The sequence below is a fragment of the Suricata suricatta genome, chromosome 14 (genome assembly GCF_006229205.1).
Source record: "Suricata suricatta isolate VVHF042 chromosome 14, meerkat_22Aug2017_6uvM2_HiC, whole genome shotgun sequence".
In the NCBI taxonomy this organism is placed as follows: domain Eukaryota; kingdom Metazoa; phylum Chordata; class Mammalia; order Carnivora; family Herpestidae; genus Suricata; species Suricata suricatta.
The window spans coordinates 54,097,570-54,120,514 of record NC_043713.1 but is presented as its reverse complement, the minus strand read 5'-3'; the positions used below and the strand labels follow the sequence as shown (position 1 = coordinate 54,120,514).

At 48.8% G+C, this 22,945-nt stretch overlaps 1 protein-coding gene across 3 annotated transcripts in view; it reads left to right on the top strand.

Moving 5' to 3' along the window:
* L3MBTL4 (L3MBTL histone methyl-lysine binding protein 4) overlaps positions 1-22,945 on the top strand; it is a 354,831-nt gene that overhangs the window by 327,275 nt on the left and 4,611 nt on the right. For all 3 annotated transcript variants that reach the window (XM_029922680.1, XM_029922679.1, XM_029922681.1), the window contains one exon: positions 12,523-12,692. In XM_029922680.1, coding sequence (XP_029778540.1) covers positions 12,523-12,692 — 170 coding nt within the window. The remainder of the gene's footprint in view (positions 1-12,522; positions 12,693-22,945) is intronic.

Here is a 22,945-nt window from a genome sequence, read left to right as displayed (position 1 = left end):
TTCAAATCTGCAAAGAGCATATTTTTCTATCAGTATTTTCTAAAAGCATGCCCATTGGCTGTGTACTTCTGAAGGCTGTCAACTTCAGGTAGCAGAGACGCTACTTCAGACGGTGTGTTCTTGGTCCCCGTGCTAACACACAGCTTGGTGGATCTGGGAGGTCAGTTCTGCACAGTGCAAAGAAAGCCAGCCCGCTAAATGAAGAGAGCAGACTGCCGGAGGCAGGCACTCACTCGAGGGGCGTGGAGTCAGGAAAATGGGAAAGGGCAGGGCAGCAGGTGCAGGACCCAGGTGCAGGGGGAGGGGCAGCCTGCGTAGGACAACAGGGGCAAAGGTGTTGCTTAGGTGTAAGTTGATGTCTCCGTGGACTCCCGATTTTTGAAAGAAAGTTGAAATGCAGACGTTCGTGGTTGATTGAGTTCCTTCATTATCTCTTAGCATGTGCCAGGTACTTGGTCCTGCCAGCTAAAAGTTTAGAGTTGTTTTTGTTTTGCTAGTGTTTCCAAAACACACACACACGCACACAGAGACACATGCAGGCATACAACCTGAGAACAGTAAAAGCTTTCTGTTTTCATACATTGGAAAATGTCAGATATATTTTCTGTGATCACTGGCATCAACTGATGTTTGTTTGGGGACAGGAAATAGATGATTGAACAGAGCAGCTTTCGTGTGGCTTAAAACCCAGTGTCAGACAAAACTTGAGTCACATAATGAAGAACAGAGTTATCCAATGTGTTATCTTTTCCAGAGCAGTTGATTTTCTTCAATGTTGGTGTAAGGTAATGTTTCTTTTTATATTTCTAATAATTTTTAAGGATAAGACTGAAGTCTATAAAATATCAAGATTAATAATTTCTTCTTCTAACTAGGACAGTTAGCCTTAAAATAATTTTACCTCTTGACTGTGTATCATCTGCTTTTCATGACCCACTCTGCCATCTGTAATTGACAGGTGAGAACAGGTCAAGGAGGGTGAGGACCCGAAGGGGCCAGGGAGCTCACACCACGATGCATGAGAACATACACCTGCTTTGTGCAAACAGGGAAAACCAGGGCCAAAAGGGGCTCACCAGAAATAGTAGGGAAATGTGGTGTGGACACAAACGCAAGGCATACTTCACAAATAGCAGCTGCCAGGCATTTCTGCCTCCCTGGCCCTCAGCTTAGTGTTTACGAGGGAACCGGAACAAGGACCACGTGAACGCCACCTCTCCTGGGTGCACCGCTGCGTCTTGCTTCTCTGAAAGCAGAAAATGCACCAGAAATATGTACAACGCCTAAAAAAGAAAATCTCCCCTAAGCTGCTTCCTCATTGAATTTGCCCAAAAGAGAAATGTGAACAGAAACCCACCAACTAAGGAGTCGATGTGTTCTCATCCAAAGAAAGGATCGCACATAACAGATGTGATGAACACCTAAGAAGGGGTGCTCAGTTTTGATTCACAAAGGGGCAGCCTGGCTTCTGCCAAGTCGCTCCCTCTCCCAGAGTGGGAGACAAGGCGGGGGGAGGCGCCTCAGAATGGAAACTGCCAGGCCTTCAGGCCTGTCCTGGGCTGGAAGAGCTCCCCCAGGACCACTTGCAGAAGAGAACAGCTCGTCTGTGGGTCGGATGGAGCACAGGAGCCTGTGGAAACAGGCTGGCTCCCCAGACACGAAGACCAGCCACTTGGGCCTCCGAGCGCCCCACGCCACAGGCTGATTTCTCTGCTCTATGTGTGAACACGTCAACACCTCCAGAAGGGGGGCCCTTGGCACTGCTTTGGAGGGAGAGTCTGTGCTGAGCTCCTTGCCAAGGACGGAGGCAGTTTTCATGCCAGAGACAGGAAGGCCTGCGCAGCAGCGCTGAATTCCTGGGTGGGCCCTGGGACTCACTCAGGGCCACCATGTCTTCCCTCTTGCCAGGCTGAGCTCCCAATCCCTGTCCTTTCCAAGACTCAGAGTGCTCTTTTGAGCATGTCTGCACAGTTTCCGCGTAGAATCCCTGGAAGCCTGTGTATTTTGAGATAAATATCCGCCAGGGCTTCCCAGAGATCTCTCTGGAGCTCTGTTGTCTCAGTGTTGCAACAGGGAGGCTTCCCTTATGGGAGAAGAGGCAAGTCTGTCTTCCCAGGGGTGATCAGGCCCCACGATCCCCACCCCCCGTAAGGGTCACTTCTGCTTCCAACCTTTTAGACAAATGCAGAGACAGTGACAGAACGCACCCCTCTTACAGGATCACAGGAAAGCAACGCCCCTTCTGCAGTGAGCATGGGGTCAGCATCCCAGCCCTTCCATTGTCTGCAGAGTATCTTTTGCCAAGTTCCTTGGGGTGTCTGAGACCTTGTATTATCTGCAAAAGGGAGCTAATGGCACTGCCCCCATGAAGTCATGTGGAGTAAATAAAACCAACAGTAAGAGGCAACCAGCAAGTATTTGTCCCCTTGGTCCCCAGCTGACCCCAGGTTGGGACTGGTGCTGGCAGAGGGCTCTGAAGCCCCTCGGGGTGCTGGCCACCCTTGGGTTCATTCCCTTGGGTGCCTTTTCACCATTCTGATGAAGTGCTTCTGGCTGGGAGCACGGTGCTGTGCCATGGGCTGGCTGTGCTTCCCTGGGAGCCTGGGAACCCATGGAGTTCTCGGGAACCTTTGTGCCTGAGGTTTATCTGAAGGTGAGCATCCGGGGACTGATGTCCAGTGGCTGGAAATAAGTGAAAGCAGAGAAAAAGGAGGCAGAATCCGGTGAGGTGTTCCCTCACAGCATGTGCACAGTAGGGAGTCTCAGAGTCTGCATCGCTCAACAGGGTATGTGTGTTCTCCCTCCTCACGATTTATACCTGCCCTGCCACTTGTCACCAGACAGCTATTGAGCACCTCCCATGTGCCAGGTGCCATTCTAATTCTCTAGGAGGCAAGCGGGGCTACACAGAGAAATAATGCAGGTGTCTTCCCGCCAAGAGGTAGGTTGTGTAAGATCTGAAGGTTTATAACATATTAGTTCACTTGTCCCTCCCCGCCTCTATATTACGGAAGCTGAGAAACAGCCGATGAGTTAAGAGCCCAGCACACACAGCTGCCAGGGCTCTGGCACTGGTGGTGTAGACCGCCCCCCTGGGGCGGGTGCCTATGCCCTGCCCTCAACTCAGAACGTTGCCTCCAAATCCATTTGCCTCAATCCAGGACACCATCCACTGCTGGAATTAAGATACAACCAAACTGTTTCTTCATCAGGCTCGGCACTGTTTTCTTTTGTGTCATTCTGACATATGCATAAACTTGGCGGGGCCTTCCAGACTTGTGCATGCCAGCCCAAGTACGGTTCAGTCTTCTTCACCCTGCACGTGGTGAGCCGGGATAGGAAACAAACAGACAGGGGATGCCCACTTTGAGAAGAACGACTCCAGTTCTTGGTCAAGTTGACACACGTGTTCATTCAAGTACAATCTCACTTTTGCAAGTGAAGGAAAATGGTCCTTCCAAGGATAAAAAAAAAAAAAAAAACACATGCTGAGTGATTGGGTTGTAGTATTCAATCAAAAGAACTTAATTAATGATGTCTCAAGCTGCGCGAAGCAGATATTAAACTAAAAGGTCACCTTTCAGCCATCAGAGACTATGCTGGCTGAAATCTTTTATTGGATGACTAACATATCACAAGTTAATATGGGTTTTTCTGCACCTTGTTAAAATGAAACCGGGGGAGGGCAGGGTATCTGCTTCTTGAGTATCAAATTGAGATGTTCGTTAGATTCCATATCACAAACAACTCTCAGCCTTTTCCATCAGGAGTATATTTGGGGAACGAGAACCCACAGGACGGAAACCCATTGTTTTCACTGGCACAGAGCATGTAGCATTTGCCACGGAGTTATCTGTCTGCAGGAAAACTCCTCAGATGGCCCAACAGTCAGCTCCGGTGTTCCACACCTGTACTCTGCTGTGCCAGCCACGGGGATGCAGAACGACTTGGAAATGACTGCCCTTGAGTTTGTACCCTACTTAATCAAACTTGCAAACTAACACACGATTTCAATACAGAGTAGCAAGTAAGGAGGGGGGGTGGGAAGCAGGGGGGGAGTCCTGTGGGAGCCACCCTAAGAGGCAGGACACCCTCCCCTGGCAGGCTGAAGAGAGGGCTGTGGACAGTGACGGGCCCCTGGGTGAGGAGCCCTGAGCGTCTGCCTGCGAGAACTGACAGATAGACTCCTGGCATCAGAGACCCCTTAAAAGAGACTTTGCTGCAGTAGGATCAAAAGGAAGAGCCATAAAACCCTGCTCTCAGGAATAAAAGCCAGCGGCTAAATCTCTTCACAGACTCGGGGACTGAGTCTCGCTGTAGGAACTTAGTAGTATTTGCCACTCTCCCTTCCTGTTAAATGACTTGCCCCATCAGGATGCAGTTGTGTTTGGCTGTAACTCTTCGGGAGGCGCCTCTGTGAAGGCAGGCAGGCAAGTGAGGCTGGGAAGACTGTGCCCCATAGGCCAGGGCGCTGGAGAAGCACCCTGAGGGCCAGAGGAGATGGGGAGGCGCCCAAGGAGGAAGAAGCAGGCTGAAGCTCCTGCACAGGGGCCTCAAAGAGGGAGAGACTGCGGGGGAGAGAGGGAAGACTGCAGTGTCTGGCAGGGGGTGGAAGCGGGTTGGGTGCCCGCTGTGTAGGAGCTGCGAGGAGACGCTCGTCAGTAGGGAAGAAGGCCAGCAGTGGGCTGTGGGGCTGGAAGGCCGCCCATCAGGAGCCCTGCCTCTCAGTCTTCAGAGAAGCCACAGTGAAGCCAGGTAGGGGCGCCTGGGGGGAAAGGCCGCTGTGAGGGCGCCTGCCCAGAGGGAAGGCAGGCCTGGAGCGCACAGGGACGTGGGCTGGGTCACTGACTTTTCACTGAACGAGGGAGCAGGGCGGAGGAGGAAAGTCCAGTTGGCTCTGAGCAGAGGTGATGAATTGCAAAGCCCAAAAGGAGGGCCTCAGTGGAGGCTAGGCTTGTCCATGACAATTGAGGACTCTCAGAAAGTGGCAATAGGGAGTCTAGAACCTTCAAAGCTCTTGTGTCCATGCTCCCCCTGGTCCCTAGTCACCAGTGAGAAAAGAGAGCAGCCAGGTTACCACAAGCTCCTTGAGAATTTAGTGATTGAGGGGTGTGCAGTGACACTTTGAGACAAAATGGCTGTAAATCCGCGTGGTTCCTCATCGAGTTTTGAGAGCCATTCTTTGTGTTTGTAGTAAGGGGAGACAGTTCCTACTTCCCTGATACATGCATTTATTCATTCAGTCATTTATTCACCAATAGCCCCTGAGCGTCCACTGTTCCACATGGTATGCCACTGTACAGCCCCAGTGTCACAGCCAGTAATGCGTGACACCAACACCGGAGCTGGGCAGCGGTCTCCAGCAGCACTCCCCCACCCCAGGGGGCTGTCCTTAATCTCAGGTCTTCTGTCTTCCCCCTCCCTCAGGGTTGTTGGCAGCGGCGGGGGGGCTGGGTGGGATGCGGGCCACTGAGAGCTTCATCACCATCACGTCAACATGAGTCACGTTAACTCCATTCAGCCACCCAGCCCTTCCTGCACCAAGTGTAGATCTTGAGAGAAGCCATGAGTCATCACTCTTCAAGACTGCACCGTCCAATAGAAGTACAACACCAGTCACATGCGAGCTGGAAGTTTTCTAGTAGCCACATTTAAAATAACAAAAGGAACAAGGAAAGTTAATTTTGGATGGCATTTTCTTTAACCCAGTGTATCCAAAATATCATTTCAGCATGTAAATCAAGATTACCAAAAAATTAAGGGCATATTTTACATTCTTTATTTTTGTACTACACCATCAAAATCCAGTACACGTACGCTTACAGCGCATCTCCATTTGCACTGTCCACATCTTAAGTACTGCATGGCCACGTGTGACCGGTATACACAGATCTAGAACACGCAGGGCTCTTCATTCTCCTAATTCTGTTGAAAGGGTCACTGGGAAGTCCCTGGCAATCTCTGACATTTCTGTGCTTTGTCTCCCACATTCCTATAAAAACAGTACAAAGAAATAGGTTTGTGATGAGGGAGGATTAACAACCAAAGTCCTAAAGCACTCTGTAGATAAAAATGCATGGATTCTAAATAACACGGGTAGGAAGAAATAGAATGTGGTACAGCAGACAGATCACCCCTATTTTAGTAGTTGTGTCAGTTACAGGTAGGAACCATCATCGGGCCAAGTGCCCACCAGACACTGAACGCCTATTCGGGCATGTCCCCACCCAGGCATTGCATGGTTGTCTCGCCCATGGTGTTCGGGATCTTCTTGTTCTGTTTTTCACTTTGGTTTTGGGGAAACTGGGGGGCAAGAAAATAGAAGTGAGAAGGGACTGAGTGAGTACAACTCATTAAAATCAAGAGAAGATGAGTTAGCGTGGAAATGAGGGCTCCAAGCATGGTAAGAACAGAGACCTAGAAACTAGGGGATCATGGGAAGAAAAGATGTTGCCAACTTTCAAGCCCATTCTGAACATTTCCCCGCTCCTCCAGCAGCAGTCACTACTGGAGCACAGTGCTTCACTCGGAGTAACTTCTCAGTGAGTGCTGGCTACATTGAGGAAAGTCAGTCAGTGACTGTCACAGATTATACAGTAGGCCAGAAAAAACACCATCAGATATTGGGACCCATTGCAATTTTTATTTATTTGTTTCCTCCTTTTTGGAGAGAGAACACAGTAGAATTGCTATCCCTTTCATTGAAGAGAAGGTTGCTTGTGAAATGGGTCTCTGTTTTTAGTGGGATTAAAAATAACCTGAGACCCAGCCATGCAGCCTCTGGTTACCATTTATGAGTCACTTGCTACCGTTTTGTTGTGTGCGCTTTTGTGAAGAAACAGCCATATTTTTAAAGAACATTTCCATAAAAGAATTTTTTTCCCTTTGTGGGGGTAGAGCAGAAGTTGGAGGAACCAGAGGGGCAGAGAAGAAATCGGGACCTACTTTCATGTTATTTTCAAATCAATTAAAATCCTGTCCTCTCTAAATCCTTTAAACTTTTTTTAAGTCCATGGAATGGGGAAGCAGACCATACTTATAACACCATGTCATGCATCTCTTTGATCATTTCACCTGAGAGGCAGCCCCTGAGTCACACAGCATCCACAGCCAGCTTAATCGGGCTGTCCCCAGGGACTGGGAGAAGAGAGCCTGTGCCCAGGTAGGGTTTTCCTGTTCAAGAGCAGACAGCACTTTGCCATTGAGACTCTGTTTCATCTAGGACTCCATTGGAGTCCAACATCTTATTGCCTCTGCGAGAAAGCTAACGATGTAACATTGTTGGAGCTGGAATTCTTTCCTCCTCTCTGCGTGCTGCTGAATGGATGCAGACCCATGGCCAAGTCTCCTGGTGCTCCAGTTCGGGCGTCCCATAATCCTGGAGCTGGACACACAACTGAACACGCTGGCCATGGAACCTGGTGAGCGCTCCAGTCTTAAAGCGACTTGACTGGAATCCTTAAACACATCATTATCTATATATTTTTAAATTCATAAAACCAAAAGGAAACACGGAGAGAAAAATAAAGGCAAAACAAAACAAAACAAAAACCTCTTCCAACCAAACTGTTCTACAAATGGCAAACCACTGAGGTGATAAATATTATGTGCTCTATTTTCTGGAAAAGGAAAGACATTGTAAGTGTAGAGAGAGCTTTCCTTGTTACCACTCACTCATTGGCGTTAAGGGCAAAGCCAGAATTATGCATGCATTTCATTTTCTGATACAGAAGGAATTTTGATTAATTAAAATCTTAAAACCTATAGTAGGAGGGCTGCTTTTGCAGGCTGAGTTTTCTTGGCTGACCTTTCGGAGAGCTGGGTAGGCTGCACTGCTGCAGTGAGGCAGGGACACGGGGAAGCAGCCCACGTCCCTCCACTGTGTCAGGTGGATGAAGTATGTACATTCCAATTAGGAAGCCCCTTTGTGTCCTCTGTTCGTGGTGGACACCTTTTTCTACTCTAGAAGGCTCTGCTTACTCCCAGAGCCCCAAGACCGAATGATCTGATCCTTTGCATTTCATAATAGTATCTGAAGACAGCATATACTTTCATCATAGGCTTATGCTTTTTAATTTATTAGCAACTATTAAGGGAGTATCTAATATAACATGAGCTGTGCTGGGCTTGGTAGAAAGTTAAAATCAGCATGTTCACATTTGATAGAAACGTATGCAGATTTTTAAGTGGATATTTTCAAAAGTCTAATTTTATGCACAGAATTTAAAATAATGCAAATCACCCCACATTTTAAAAGTCTGTCAAGAGCCACGTAATTTCAAAGCTGGCAGGCTGCACGCATTTTAACCGTGTTACTCCATTGCCACACATTGGCACCAGCCTGCCTGGGCAACAGATGCCCTAGCCGGCGTCCCCAGTGGCCAGGGACCCCGCGCTCATTGCCATCCACCGGGACTCTGCACATGATCTTGGTGACCACCACACTCATTTCAGAACCACTTGGGTGTGAGATCAGAAAATGGCCTGGAGATCCTGGATTTCAGTCTGAATTTCAGCTTTCATAGGTTTTAGCCTTATCCAGCCACACTGCCTTTGGAAATTTTATATGTCTGAACATTCACTATTATTAGAACTTAAAATATCTTATGTTAAAAAATAGAATTAAGTTGGTTAAGCCTCCAACTCCTGACGGCTCAAGTCATGATCTCAAGGTTCGCGAGATTGAGCTCCAGGTTGGGCTCCATGCTGACAGTGCAGAGCCTGCTTGGGATTCTCTCTCCCTCTCCTCTCTCTGCCCCTACCCTGCTTGTGCACATATGCACACGCTCACTTGCTCTCTCTCCCTCAAAATATACATTTAAAATTTTCTTAAAAACTTTAAACTAGGGGCATCTCGGTGGCTCAGTTGGTTAAGTCTCCAACTTCGACTCAGGTCATGATCTCACGGTTCGTAGGTTTCAGCCCCTCATTGGGCTCTGTGCTTACAGTTCAGAGCCTGAAGCCTACTTCAGATTCTGTGTCTCCCTCTCTCTCTGTCTCTTCCCAGCTCACGCTCTGTCTCTCAAAAATGAATAAATGTTAAAAAAAATTTTTTTTTAAATCTTGCTACAAAGGAGTTGAGTATCTCATCCAAGGTCACTAAGCAACTGTGTGGGGACCCGGTTTCATAACTAGGCAAGCTGATGTGGACCCTTCCCTCCCCCATGCCGTGCCATAGTCCTCTGAGGCAAGCCTGTCCTAGCATTCTCTCAGCTGGACATGATGATCTCACCCTAAAATCATCAGCTTTGAAGAAATGGGACCTGGTAAATGGTAAAAGAAGGCAAACAACCACCATGAAACACTCTCCAAAATGCATTCTCTCTCTTTTGTTACTATTGGAAAATTAGGCTTGGATTGTGCTAACTTGAGATAATGCATCATCCCTTCATAGAGCATCAATTCTGACCTCAGGGAGCTTACAGTTAAGTTTAAAGTAGCACTTAACATTTAATGATGAATCACAGCATGCTGGGCACCACACCATGGCCTTACGCACATTCTCCTTTCCCCTCCTGCCCACTCTGAGTGGTATGTGTTCCTAACTCCAGCTGTATCTTAGAGTTGGCAGACTGGTTATTCCAAACTCTGTGCTCATGGACTCCCTCCCTAACCTAACTCATGTCTTTTGGGGCAGGAAAACAAAACTTTCAGGCTTCTAATTTAAAGTTCATAATAGTAGGGGCGCCTGGGTGGCTCAGTCAGTTAAGCATCTGACTTCAGCTCAGGTCATGATCTCATGGTTTATGAGTTCGAGTCCCGCATCAGACTTTGTGCTGACAGCTCAGAGCCTGGAGCCTGATTCAGATTCTGTGTTTGCCTCTCTCTCTGCCCCTCCCTTGCTCATGCTGTGTCTCTGTCTCTCAATAATAAATAAATGTTAAAAAGTAAAATAAAATTAAAAAGTAAAGTTGATAATAGAAATATTATTTGTGCTCAGCATGTAACTGGTTCTGGCAAACATTCCCCAAAGCATGAGGTTGTAGATACACAGCCAACAGCCCTTATACCCATAGGAAGTCCAAGCCGGGGAGGGGACTGGGCAACCCAACAAGGTGTTGCAGACCTGTCCCCACTTCCATGGCATGGCTCACTTTGTCCTACAGAACCTATTGTCCACTAAGTTCTGTTCATCCTTGAGAAATTTGGCTTTCACCTCCTTTCAAACAAATAATTTGATCCAATAGGCACACAGTTAACCAAATTCAGAAGCCATAGACAGCATAAAACCGCCTGAGTTCAAGTGTGTAAGACACACCTGGAGCTCCCTACCCTTCATTGTAACCTACAGGCCATCTTACTTCTTGAACTGACTGAAGGCCCCTGGCCCCCAGGGCCCGGACCCATGAAAGGTAGCATACTGAGGAACCCATGCTGGTCAGTGCTGGCAACCACATGTTAGATGTATTTCCAAGGGGACCTCTCAGCTCCCAAGGCAATTTGCTTCCAAATTTACAGTGTGAAAAATTGTCTTGCTTGGGAGCACAGAGATTCTTCTACATTTTTAATGCCTTCAGCTTTTATTTGTGAATCACGGGAATCTAATCACCATCACTCAACATCTTTGCACCTCCAAAATATAAGACTCATTAATTGTGTCTTCTCAGAGTCTGGTACATTTTGGAAACTATACATGATTGATTTACCCAGGGCATGGGTTTTGAGATATAGATGTAATATTTTTTTAAGTCCATGCCATTTCAGCAGAACAACCAACTGATTGATGCAGTGATTCTTCTCCAGAATAAAGCCCAGCTTTGGCTCCGGTCTTAATCCCCATGAGCACATAGCTTTAACTCCTCATTTCCCAAGAAAGCCCTCGGTAACTGTGTGGCTTTGACTGCAAACTTGTTCTGGGATGCTTCTGCCATGGGTTTTCAGGGCTGGAATTTGGCACATGCTCCTTGTCCAACCTGACACCTTCATTAAAGAACATTCACATTTATAAACATATTGGCTTTTCAAAGAAGGTGTGAAGTTTCCCTTCAGAACCTACAGTTGTACTTACTGTTGGCTGAACTGCATGGAGGGAGATAACCTATTTACATACTAAAAAGGTCAGTGTTGGACAATCAGCATTTAGAGATGAATTGGCTGCTGTTTCCAACTGGAGCGTAAGAATTTGGGAGAAGGCCGCAATTTTGCTGTCTATTGATTCACGCAGACAGCAAGCATCAGTAACTGTGTAGGATGTCTGTGCTGAGCAGTCAGGGTGGTGATGGACGGGCTCCTTCCGAGCCCGGAAGCTCTGATTACTAATGGGTATGTGACCATGTGACCATGCACAGTGCAGGTCAGCCTCACCTACTAAAAACTGTAATTAATTTGAGGTAGAAATATTTGCATAATAGCTTTTCAGACTCTGTTAGCAAAACACGAACCATCATAACAGGCTTTAAATTATGTGGCTACTGCTTACTTAACTTGTCACTGGCATCAGGAAAGGTAGACTTTAAGAAGGCGCAAAGCATCTTGTGTGTGCAGTCTTTCTTTTCAAAGTGTTTTAAAATATCCACAGCTTTTTTTTGCTACTGTGGGTTGAAAGGATCTTTTAAAATGACATTGTAAAGGAATGAGTGTTCTCCAAAACCTCTGTGATGTTTTTGTTCCTCATCCATGTATCAGTTCAAAGTGAGTAATTAGGGAGTTGAGCTCTCTGGCTCCATCTAAATGTGGGGATGTAACATAAGAGTAAAGTCACACCTGCAGGTGGGAACACTAGTCCCACGTGCCTGGGGAGAAGGAAGAGGCAGAAGCGAGGTCTTACCCGTCAACGATAGTCTTGAGCAAGCAAGCAGCGTCGCCCTTCAGGTCCCAGAACCTTGGCTCATTCAGCGTGTTTCCTCGGAAGACAGAGCGTCCATTTAAGAGTGCCTGCACCAGGCCATTCACATCTCAGTGCAGCTGCTTTGCACACGTCCCAGGAGGTCATCATGTCTTGCTGGCAGCTATCTCGGCAGCTGCCACCCAGATTCTCCTGGGGATCCCGAGCTGCATCCCATGATCAGTGTCCCCCAGGGACCTATGAAGCCAGATGTGGACCTGAGCTCATTGTGTCTTCGGAGACACGGGAAGCAGCTCCCAGGAAGATGTCACTGTTTGTGTGCACATACATCCCAGAGGGGGCGGGTGCAGATCCAGTCCCTAGCCACATCTGTGCAGCTCTGTCCTTCCTCTGACTCCTGATGTATATCTAGAGAAGCTGGTAGCAGGGACAGTCTTGCTCTTGTTTGGCATCAAACAGTGTCTCGTAGCGATGATTTGACCTTGCTTAGTGAATAGTCAGAGTCACCTGGGCCTTATGTAACATCCATTTCTCATGACAGTTGTCTTCCAACGGAACAGTGGCATGAGCCGTGCTTGGGGACTCCTCCCTGCGGTGATGCCAAGCAACTAGAACGCCAGGGTTCCCACCGAGCCTGCACTTTCCCTATCCTGGCTCTGGCCCTCTGGGAGAGGCTGACCCAGGTGGTGCTCCCTAATTCACACTGCGTGTGGCTCACTCTCCCACCTCTCTTCCAGAATATTCCGCTGAGCAGACTCAGCAGGCGCTGCAGCAGTCCGTCTTCATGTCCTCCATGTCGGCCCACCCATTCCGGGACCTTCCGCTCGGCAGGGAGCAGCACTGCAAGTTGCTTCCAGGCGTGGCCAACATCCAGGCAGGCGAGGTGGCCCGATGGTCTGTGGATGAGGTGAGCAGGGCTGCTCTGGGGCCCTGGAGGGACGTGCCCTACTGCTGAGGGGTCCTCTTGGGCGCTGAATACACTGCATCAAGGTGAAGATCCGCAGTTAAGAGAGAAGGCAGGTATGATTTGGAGGAAATGAAGAAAGCCCAGTTGGTTTTGGCCTCCTCTCCCCGTGGTATCCAGAACTACCTCTGGTCCCCGCCACCATCAGCCCTGGGCCAGTTTCGGAAGAGGCCTCAGGCCTCCAGTCCCACATCAGATTTACGTTGGGGAAGCACACATGTGTAAGCATCTTAGGCTTGTACCCCGGTGGCCCCTGGCCTAAGCGGCACCCTGTCTGGGGAGCTGCCACCCCTGGGACTTTCTGTTGTGTGCTGAGGGGGCACCTGGAGGGCCCCAGAGGATCCCCTGTTCTCATTACTGAGCAGCTCTGTGCTGCCCATTTGTCTGCTTGAAGCCACAGATGATCTGTTAGCCTCAGGTTTGTTTTTAAAGTGAATTAGATCACAACATTGCCTAAGATGCGGTACACATGGGAAAGTTGATCCAACTTTAATATAAACGTTCCTTACAATGTTGGTGTTTCATGAGGATCAGGTAAGTCTCATTGTGTGCTGTAATGCTGTAGGAAGGCTTCACATGTAAAGCAGCTTTCTTTTAAGGAAGACACTCTCTGACATTTCTTTTAATAAAGTTATTACTTCCACTAGTCAGGCCTTAATTATTTTTTTTAATGAAGGAAAACCCTGGGTCTCTCTGAGGACAAGCTAACAGTAGAGCCGGAGTAAAATTTGTCCCAGAATATTCACTGAGCACTGAGCACTGAGCCATCAGCTTGACTTAACCTTGGCTTCATTGCAGCCTTGGACGAGGAACAGGTGGCAAGGGCCCCACAGAGGCTGGAGGTTTGGGGGAATGTGGCTCCCTCCGCACCTCACAAAACCTGCCTGGAGCACCGGGGTCTGACGTCTTTCCCCAGTGTACCCCCTGCCCCACCTCTCCTTCCCCTTCTCCCGGCACCCCTACCTCTCCTTCCCATCCTTCCGGTGCTCCCACCTCTCCTTCTAATCCTTCCAGTGCCCCCACCTCTTCTTCCCCTCCTTCCAGTGCCACTGTGCTACTGGTAAAGGAGAACTGACTGAATGTGCCGGCCGAGGACGACTAAATGTGATCCTGTTCCATAAAGACAATGTGGGATCTTCCCCTCCGCCCTCACTGGTTAAAGTTTACCGGTTTGCAAGGCGTGCAGCAGCTTCATGACCAAGCCAACTAATTCGTGTGCGACTCTGGCCTTGTAACAGCCCCGGGCACAACAGGGAGCTCCACAGTAAGCTTGTTGGTGACCCTGGTTCTGACTTTCAAGCCATTCACTCAGCGTCCTACCACGTTTCAGGTTAGACTGACCGTGGCTTGTCTTCCCTCACCTCATCACCACTGTGCTGAGAAGGGTGTCTGGGGGAGTGCAGCCTCCCACGTCCAGCCCCGGCCCTACGCGCTCTGAGCAGCTGAGACCGGCCAGGGGGTGAACCCAGTAGAGACACCAAACTCTGGGTGGGTCTGCGCCTACCTTCACATAATCCCCGCTCCCCAAATAGAGTCCTTGGCACCCCTGCCACCACACCCCTCGTGCTTCTCCCGCCCTGGGCTGCGGCCCCCTCGTGGTGTCCTCACACTGGCTCCATTGCTGCCCCCGCCCCAGGTAGCCCGTCCCACTCTGCCAGCCGGCGGCACAGTGCTGGCCTCCTGCAGGAGGCTCTGTGTACCCACCCTCGGAGAGACTTCTATCACTGACCTTTGCTCACTTGTCTGATCCTTCACCAGACGAGTAGAGACCTTATTCCACTCAGTTGACACGTATCTTTTTTTTAATTAAAAATATTTTAATTGATGTATAGTTGACATACAATATTATAGTAGTTTCAGGTGTACAACATGGTGACTAGACACTTATATACATTACAAACTGTTCACTATGGTAAGTGTAGTTGCCATCTGTCACCATACAAAATTACTGCTGTATTATTTTTTTATAGTTTATTGTCAAATTGGTTTCCATACAACACCCAATGCTCATCCCAAGTGCCCTCCTCCATGACCGTCACCCCCCTTCCCCTCTCATCCAGCCCATCAGCCCTCAGTTTGTTTTCAGTATTCAAGAGTCTCTCATGGTTTGCCTCCCTCCCTCTCCCCAGCAATTTCCCCTCCCCCTCCCCCATGGTCCTCTGTCAAGTTTCTACTATTCCACTTAAAAGTGAAAACATAGGGTATCTGTCCTTCTCTGCCTGACTTATTTCACTTAGCATAACAGCCTTGAGGTCCATCCATGTCGTTAAAAATGGCCAGATTTCACTCATTGCCATGTAGTACTCCATTGTGTATATACATCACATCTTCTGATCCACTCATCAGTTGATGGACATTTAGGCTCTTTCCATGATTTGGCTATTGTTGACAGTGCTGCTATGAACATTGGGGTACATGTACCCCTGTGCATCGGCACTTCTGTATCCCTTGAGCATATGCCTAGCACTGCTGGGTCATAGGGGAGTTCTATTGTTAATTTTTTGAGGCACCTCCACAGTTTTCCAGAGCAGCTGCACCAGTTTGGATTCCCACCAACAGTGTAGGAGGGTGCCCATTTTTCCACATCTTCACCAGCATTTATAGTCTCCGATTTGTTCATTTTAGCCACTCTGACTGGCATGAGGTGGCATCTCAGTGTAGTTTTGATTTGTATTTCCCTGATGACGAGTGATGTTGAGCATCATTTCATGTGTTTCATGCATTGGCCATCTGGATGTCCTCTTTGGGGAAGTGTTTATTCATGTCACTTGACATGTATGTTGTGAATTTCACACTATACTTGGCGTTTAGTAGATAACCCAATAAGGTTTGTGGAATGAACGCTGAATGACAAAGGTATCCTAGGCTGGATTTTGAAACAGAAGTGGAACATATCCAAGGGGAGAAAAGAAGGGAGGCCAGGTCAGTCCCAGAGAAAGACGGAAGGCTGCATGGAAGTGAGTATGACATCTGCACAGATGACAGATATACAGTGCATCCTTTACTACCATTGATGATAACAGTGAACACTATTAATATACTGACAGTAAAACAAGTACTCTTAGTTTGCCCATTTTACAGACAGGCAAATTGAGGCACTTAGAGGCTAAGTCACTTCTCAGGGCCCCACAGGCAGAGCTCGGTCCTAAGCTGATGTCTTACCCACCAAGCACTGCGTGGACCTGGGGCGCAGACAGAAGGGGGCTGGGATGTGAAAGGTGTGCCAGCTGTGAGGCCAGGTACTGGCAGTACGAGCCACCTGAGGTTCTTGTACAGAAAATCACCTGTGAAGATGGTGCTTCGGGGGCATGAGAATCACACCCCCCTGCAGAAGGAGTAAGTGTGAGAGAAGTGGCAGAGGAATAGGACCAACTAGAGGCACCACCACGCTCCTGGTGTGGAATCTTCTGGGCCTGCACCAGGCACCACCATGGGAAAAGCCACCCAGAGTGGTGTGCCACACAGCACAATGAAACAGATCAGATATTGAAGATGAAGTGAAAGGAGCCAAATGTGATTCCCTTTGCAGACTCAGCACCACATGTTTTGGGACTTGGGATGGCGGTATGTGAGGTACAGAGTTTATGGAGCTCACCTGAAAGAATGGGAGAGTAGTGGCATCAAACTAAATGAAACTTTGGAGGAAAGACCCAGTCTGGAGGCAGGGGCATAAGATGGCAAATTTTATCTGAGACCTTTTGAGCGAGAAGTCCCTGTGGATTACATTACAGCAGTGGATGTGCAACAACCATCCCTGGGGGTGGAAATACCGGATGAGGTATCATTAATGGACGGGGGCACTGAGGAAGCCCTCACCAGGGACACGATCGTCCAAGGAGAGCCTCAAAGTGGAGGTCAGTGGGGATCGCGGTGGCGGAGACCGTCCACGGAAGAGAAGTATCAGAAGAGGCAGGTAGTGAGTGTTCCATTCAGCAGGACACACACAGCAGATGTAGCTCAGGGCTCCTGGCTGGGGCTGTGGAATTGGGCTTCAGGGAATCTGGAAAAAATATGTTTAATACTTGTATTTCTTGCCCTTAAGAGGAGGGCCTGAGCTTTTATTAACATCTCAAGAGGACCATCGTTCAAAGAGAACAGAACCTCCATTTTAGGAAAATTAAGCAGTGACTGGGAAGTTTAGGCGGCCTCTGATCTGAAGAGTCCCAAGTCTGGCACTGAAGGAAAGCGAGGGGTTTGTGTTAGACCTTTCCCTCCTGAAGCGAGTGACCGAGAGTGAAACCCACGGACACCAACAGAAATGGTGTATGGGTTTATTTTAGTTCGGCCGAATAGCCCCTCCCGGATGTTGGAAAATCCTCAGGAGAGAGCACCGCTGAGCAGGAGCTCAGGGTTCTTAAGGGCTTTGGCAAGACAAAATAAGTCATCATTTAGTTAACCAATCATAGTTTACAGCATTCTATAGTGGTCAATCAAATTTCAACACACAAACATAAGATTTGGTAGAGACCTACCAATTTTAGAGTTCTTTGTCTTAGGAGAAATTTGAAGTGACCAATCACAGATCCAAAGGGGAGGCGAGGCAGGTGCACAGAAGCGAGAACTTTGCGGTCAAAGGGTGGGATCTAGCAACAGTATCTTAGAAAACAAGTTAACCTTTAAGTTATAATTTATGAGTTACATCTTAGGACTCCCAGAGCTCAATTTCCCAACCCTTGATTGTTCAAGCAGAAGGGCTGGAGAGTGAAACAATGGTTGGTAATTTTTCATTAGGGTCAGCTTGACCCGAGGAGGGTCTTACATTGGAGGCTGATGAAAGGCAGTAGTGGTCCCAGTACAGGTCTCACTGCGACAGGGAGACCTCAAAAGGGAAGGACTTGCTGTGGGGGAGACTGAAGGTGCCATCGATGATTATTAGGGGGGTGAGGTCACAGTTCCCGAGTTCTCTGTAATGGATATACATGGAACCCCAGGCCTTTGTTGCTATAAGAGGCCTTAGAACTTTCTACGTTAAAAATGAAACCATCCATAAGGCTGTCTGCATAAAGTGCTCTTGTCATAATACTTGTGCACCCATGACTTCCCTCGGAGATGCATTCCAGAGAAACTGTTTGGCTTATTCCCTAATGCATAATATATTATAGTCTTGAAATCTCCCTAACTTAGCTGCCCTTGAGGACAAGGACCACGTCTTAAATTTCTTTCTGTATTCTCACACTCTTGTCACATATTTGCTAGAACAAAATTGGGCCTCAAGAAGAATCTTGGATGGACTGAGAGTGGGCTTTGTGACGGTTCTATTTATATCTTTGAAAGTAAGGCAGCCCTCAGATGGGGTTCACTTTGGGGGCATTCCAGTGAGTTCCAACAATAGAGTTTGTGACTATTTTAGATGCCACATTAGAAATGGGAATAGGACAGTAAAGATTGGGAAAGGCAGCACAGGGCAGAAGGGGATCAAAGGGGGGGAGGGGGTGCCGCCCTTTTGTGTTTTGTTCTCATTAGGCAAAAATATTGGTGTTAAGTGCCATTCAGGGAGACTCGAGGCAGGGGTCTGTCTGTGGCAAAGGATGAAGAGCAAGAACGTTCCCTTTTGTCTGCCATCCTGGCCTGGGAGGAAGACCTCCTTGCTGTATCACGTGACCTGTGAAGAGAAGCCTTGGTAACATGGCCCAGAGCCAGGGAGCTGACTTTACGCCTTCGTCACCGTGGCTGTTTCTACTAGAGCAGTGTTTACGGAAGCACGGGTAGACTATGAAGTCAATGTTATGGTTCTAGAATGAACCATAATTGCAGTAAGGGTTATTATGTTGTGACACCTTTGTTAGAAAGGTCTGGGTCTATGCAGACACTCAAGTTATGGTCAGTGTGACATGTATTTCTGACTGTGGGCCATGGCAATGTTCTATAAAAGAGTCTAAAAGCTTAAGAGTAGGAACTAAAATATTTTTATACGTCTTTATGTCATTGTAGTAAAGGATCTTGCCCAGAGTTGGTGTCTGGCAAAGGTGTGAGTGAGTGAACAAATAGGGAGGTGGATTTTGGGCAGAACCCTCCTATCAGATGTGTGTGGGCATGGGAGGGCAGGAGGTGATGTCGTAGGCACATTAGAGCCACACGTGTGGCTCACGTATGCTTGGTGCCCATATGGGCACTTTTATTCCTTATGTGCAAAAATGCTTTTTAAAGCAGCACATATAAATCACCATAGCCTCAACCAAGTGCTCCCTAAATGTCCATTAACTTTAAAAGATGGCGGTCACTTTAAAAGCAATCTTTACACAGGAGGGAGTATTTTGAAAAACCCAGGATACTGCTAACTAAGCATAGCAGCCTTATACAGTCAGGCCCTTAAAAAAGGGCAAATAGCAGATTCCACTGTTAAAAAATGAGACCCAGGCTGGAAAGACGGTCCCCAGTGGACTGGGAGCCAGTGCAATCAGGCACACAGCTACAGGCTCGGCAAGCTAGAGAAAGATTTAAGGGAGCAGTCGCCCCACGGAAGGAAACAGGCCTGCTGCGCTCCAAGAGGATGCCAGGAAAAGTAGGTCGCTGGGGGAAGTAAGTTGGGGAAAGTAATGGGCTCATCTGAGAGCTGGCACGGGGTCATCTTTCTTAGTCTTCCCCAACTGCTGTGTCATCTGCAGAATTAACCTGCTCTCTGTCCTTCCAAAACAAAGCCTGGCTGTTAGCTGTGGGACGCCTCGCTCCTGAGAACAACGAATGAGGTTCCTGAAGGAATAAGAATGAGGTTCCTTAGGGAACCAAGCACAAGTCAGCCTCCACACCAGGTGGGCTTCTTGGGGCCAAGGTGGAGGGCAGCCGCCCACAGGCTTCAACACTCCTGCCACCACCTTAGAGATGCAGCCACGTCTGCGCAGCCATCTTGGGTGCAGGCAAATAGGTGGTAGTTTCCTGTTTCATGGAGTTCATGCTCATCTGGATAGTTTGCCTTTGCCATAAGCTCAAATAGGTAAACAAAGTCTTAAGGGGAGATTGTGAGGGAAACTTTCTGAGAGACTCTATGGTGTATGTGAGATCTCGCCACTTTACATTTAAAGTTTGTAGCAAAATGGGCTTTCTATTAAAGCTCAAAATATAATTTATTCTTAGAGGGAACAAATACTGACTAACAGTACTGAATAATGACACTGAATAATGATCAAGGCCTTTGGATATTTTTACATTCTGGCCAGAAACGTCGGCCTCAGTACACTTCATGGAACTGATTTTTGACTTTGGAAAAGGACAGATTGAATAGAATCAGAATATCTTTCCAAAGAAAACAGGATTTCAGACACGTGGTAAGGCAGTGGAGAGGTGGCCGATGCCGCCTGAGGCCGGAGAGAGGGAGGCAGGAAAGGAGGGCGAGGCGGGGCTGGGGCCCAGCTGAGGGCCCCTCGGCTTCCCCTTTGCTCCTTGTTGCTCTGACAAATTATTTGTTACTATTTAAAAAATCCAGTCTACCTTTTTAAATGTTTGTTCATTTTTTGAGAGGCAGAGAGACAGAGTATGAGCAGGGGAGGGGCAGAAAGAGAGGGAGACACAGGATCTGAAGCAGGCTCCAGGCTCTGAGCTGTCAGTACAGAGCCCAACACGGGGCTCAAACTCACAAGCTGTGAGATCATGACCTGAGCCGACATCTGACGCCCAACTGACTGAGCTACCCAGATGCCCGTCCAGTCTACCTTTGACATGGACAGTGATTGCTTGGCTAATGATGCCAAGCAGAGGGGATGTGATTCCTCTTCTATTTTCCAGCAAAGGACATTTTAACCGATGCAAACCATAAAAGCAACATACACTTCCACCCTGAACAGAAGTTCGTGGAACATGTGTTTTATAAAGACCTTGCTCAAAGCACTCTACTCTGTCTGTGGGGAGCCCAGGCTCCCTGCTGCTCAGAGGGCTTTCCCACAGGAGCTGGTGACTGAGCTGCAACAAAATGTGTATCTGTCGCTAATTCCTACTCCTGCTTCTTTATTTTTAATGTTCCTGTTTTGACATTCTGCCCCTTTCCCTGTGGAAGAGCCATGTTAGGAAAAAAACCTTCCTTTAGCACCAAGGGAGAGAGAAAGAAAGAGTAGGGGAGGGACAGAGAAAGGAAGAGAGAGAGAAAGAGTCCCAAACAGGCTCTGTGCTGTCAGTGTGGAGCCTAACGTGGAGCCCAAACCCACAAGCTGTGAGATCATGACCTGAGCCAAAACCAAGAGTCAGAGGCTTACCTCACTGAGCCCCCCAGGTTCCGCCAGAGCAGTGGCTTTTAACCAGGTAGATGTGGGCCACGTCTGGTTGTCACAGCGCGGGGGAGGGCATGCACCTGGCACCTGGCAGGTGGAGGCCAGGCTTGCTGCTAAATACCCCGCAATATGCAGGACGGCCCCACAGCAAAGAATGGCCAGTCCCTGCCGGTCAGTAGCGCTGGCCTGGACAAACCCACTGCCAGCACCTTTGCTGGACTCCGCTTTGCCTCTGTTTGTCCCACACCCAGGCAGCGGGCAGACCTCAGGACAGTACCTGTGCAGCACCTCCTGCCTCAGCGCTGTGCTCTGCCCTCCAGGCCCTCGGCGCCCCCCAGCCGACCCCCGGCCCAGTCCATCCAGCATGGCAGGAGCCTCTCTCCAATCTGCTCCTGCACTGGGGTCCTGAGGCTCCAGTCTTCTCCTGCGCTGGGGTCCTCAGCCCCACCTACACGTGACAGCCAAGCGGGGAATCTAAATACGCACGCCCTGTGCTGGGGCCCATTCAGCTTGATTCATTCACAGTTTCTGTGGCCTGCGCCTGGCCATCAGTCATGTTTAGGCTCTCCAGGTGATGCCAAGGTGTGGCCACGAAGAAGAACCACCACCCCAGGACCCCCTGCAGCTGGAACGTACAAGTGCAAGCCCCACCGGAAGCCGCACGGCCACCCCCTCACCTTCTGCTAGGCGTTTCTAGCCAAACTGGACTCCTCACCACTGAGGACATGCGGGCGCACTGTGCCTCCTGATCTCAGCCTTGACCCTGAGGCTCTGTGCTGAGAAGATGTTCTCCACTCGTCCACCCCAAATCGCCCCGGGTGGGAACACTGCCACCCAGTAGTGCCTGTCTCCACTTCCACCTCCCTCATGACACCTCTCCTGAGTCCCCATCTGATATGCCATCTGTCCCTGCTAGGAGCCCTTAGCCTTTCCACATCTCCTTGGGAACTTAGCGCATTTGAGCATGTATCCATATGAGTAGTAAGCCATCCTTACTCACCATTTCCCGTGTATCCTCCCGCCTCTGATCGAACCATAAACTCCCTGGAAGGTCACGCTGAACCTGCTCACTGGTCCTGCCCTCTGTACCCAGCAGAGGCCTCACGTGTAGCTGTGATCAGGGTGTGCTTGGCCAGAGAGCAGCCCGGGACCAAGGGGCCTATGCCCACCTCGTGGTGTCCCAGGCCCTACAGACTCTCTCTGAGCCCTGCTGTCACCTGCCCCAGTCACCATGTCCCTGCTGCCTGACCAGCTGCATCCAGGGCTTTCCTCAGCTTCATGCTTTTTTATGCACCTAAGAAGAGTAAATCATATTAACTCAACAGAGAGGCTCAGCTTCCTGGCCAAGTAGAGCACTGGGCGCTCAGGTGAGGCAGCTCAGTCCCCCAGGTGCTCGTAGGGCTTAAGATGCCATTGTGTGGCAGCATGCTGGCTGCTTTGGAAAGATTTTTTTTTAATTCTTATCATCCTGCACTTTGGGAGGATGACTGTAAATGACTCATAATAAAATATACTTGCAGCATCAGAGGTGAGTAAAGCAGACACCAACATGCTGATTGCCCCAAAAAAGATGTTCTGAAATCTACACATTAGATTAAAGATAGCCATGAGTCAGGGGTGTGCCTATAGGTATCGGGCCCTGGTTGGTCCCTGGCTGTTTTGCAAGGTGGACATCGCCAATGCGACGATATTCTCTTCTGCAGAGTGTGGGGAGCATCAGTGTCCGCTGTCATCTCCTTGCAGGGGGCCAAGGACTCCTAGGGGTCATGGGTTATAGATCATGTTGGTACAAGACCCTGAGCTCCCTGTCCCCCTTTGAGCCTTTTCCATTAGATGCGGAGAGAAAGATCAAGTGCACACAATTCAGTCGGCACAAGACAGCCAAAAATTAAAAACAGAAAGCAAGACTATTCTTCTTACACACCTTATCTCCCAGGCTTCATTACTATTGCCTTCTGGCAGGACTTTCATCCTGTGCTGCAACTGTGCCAGAACTTG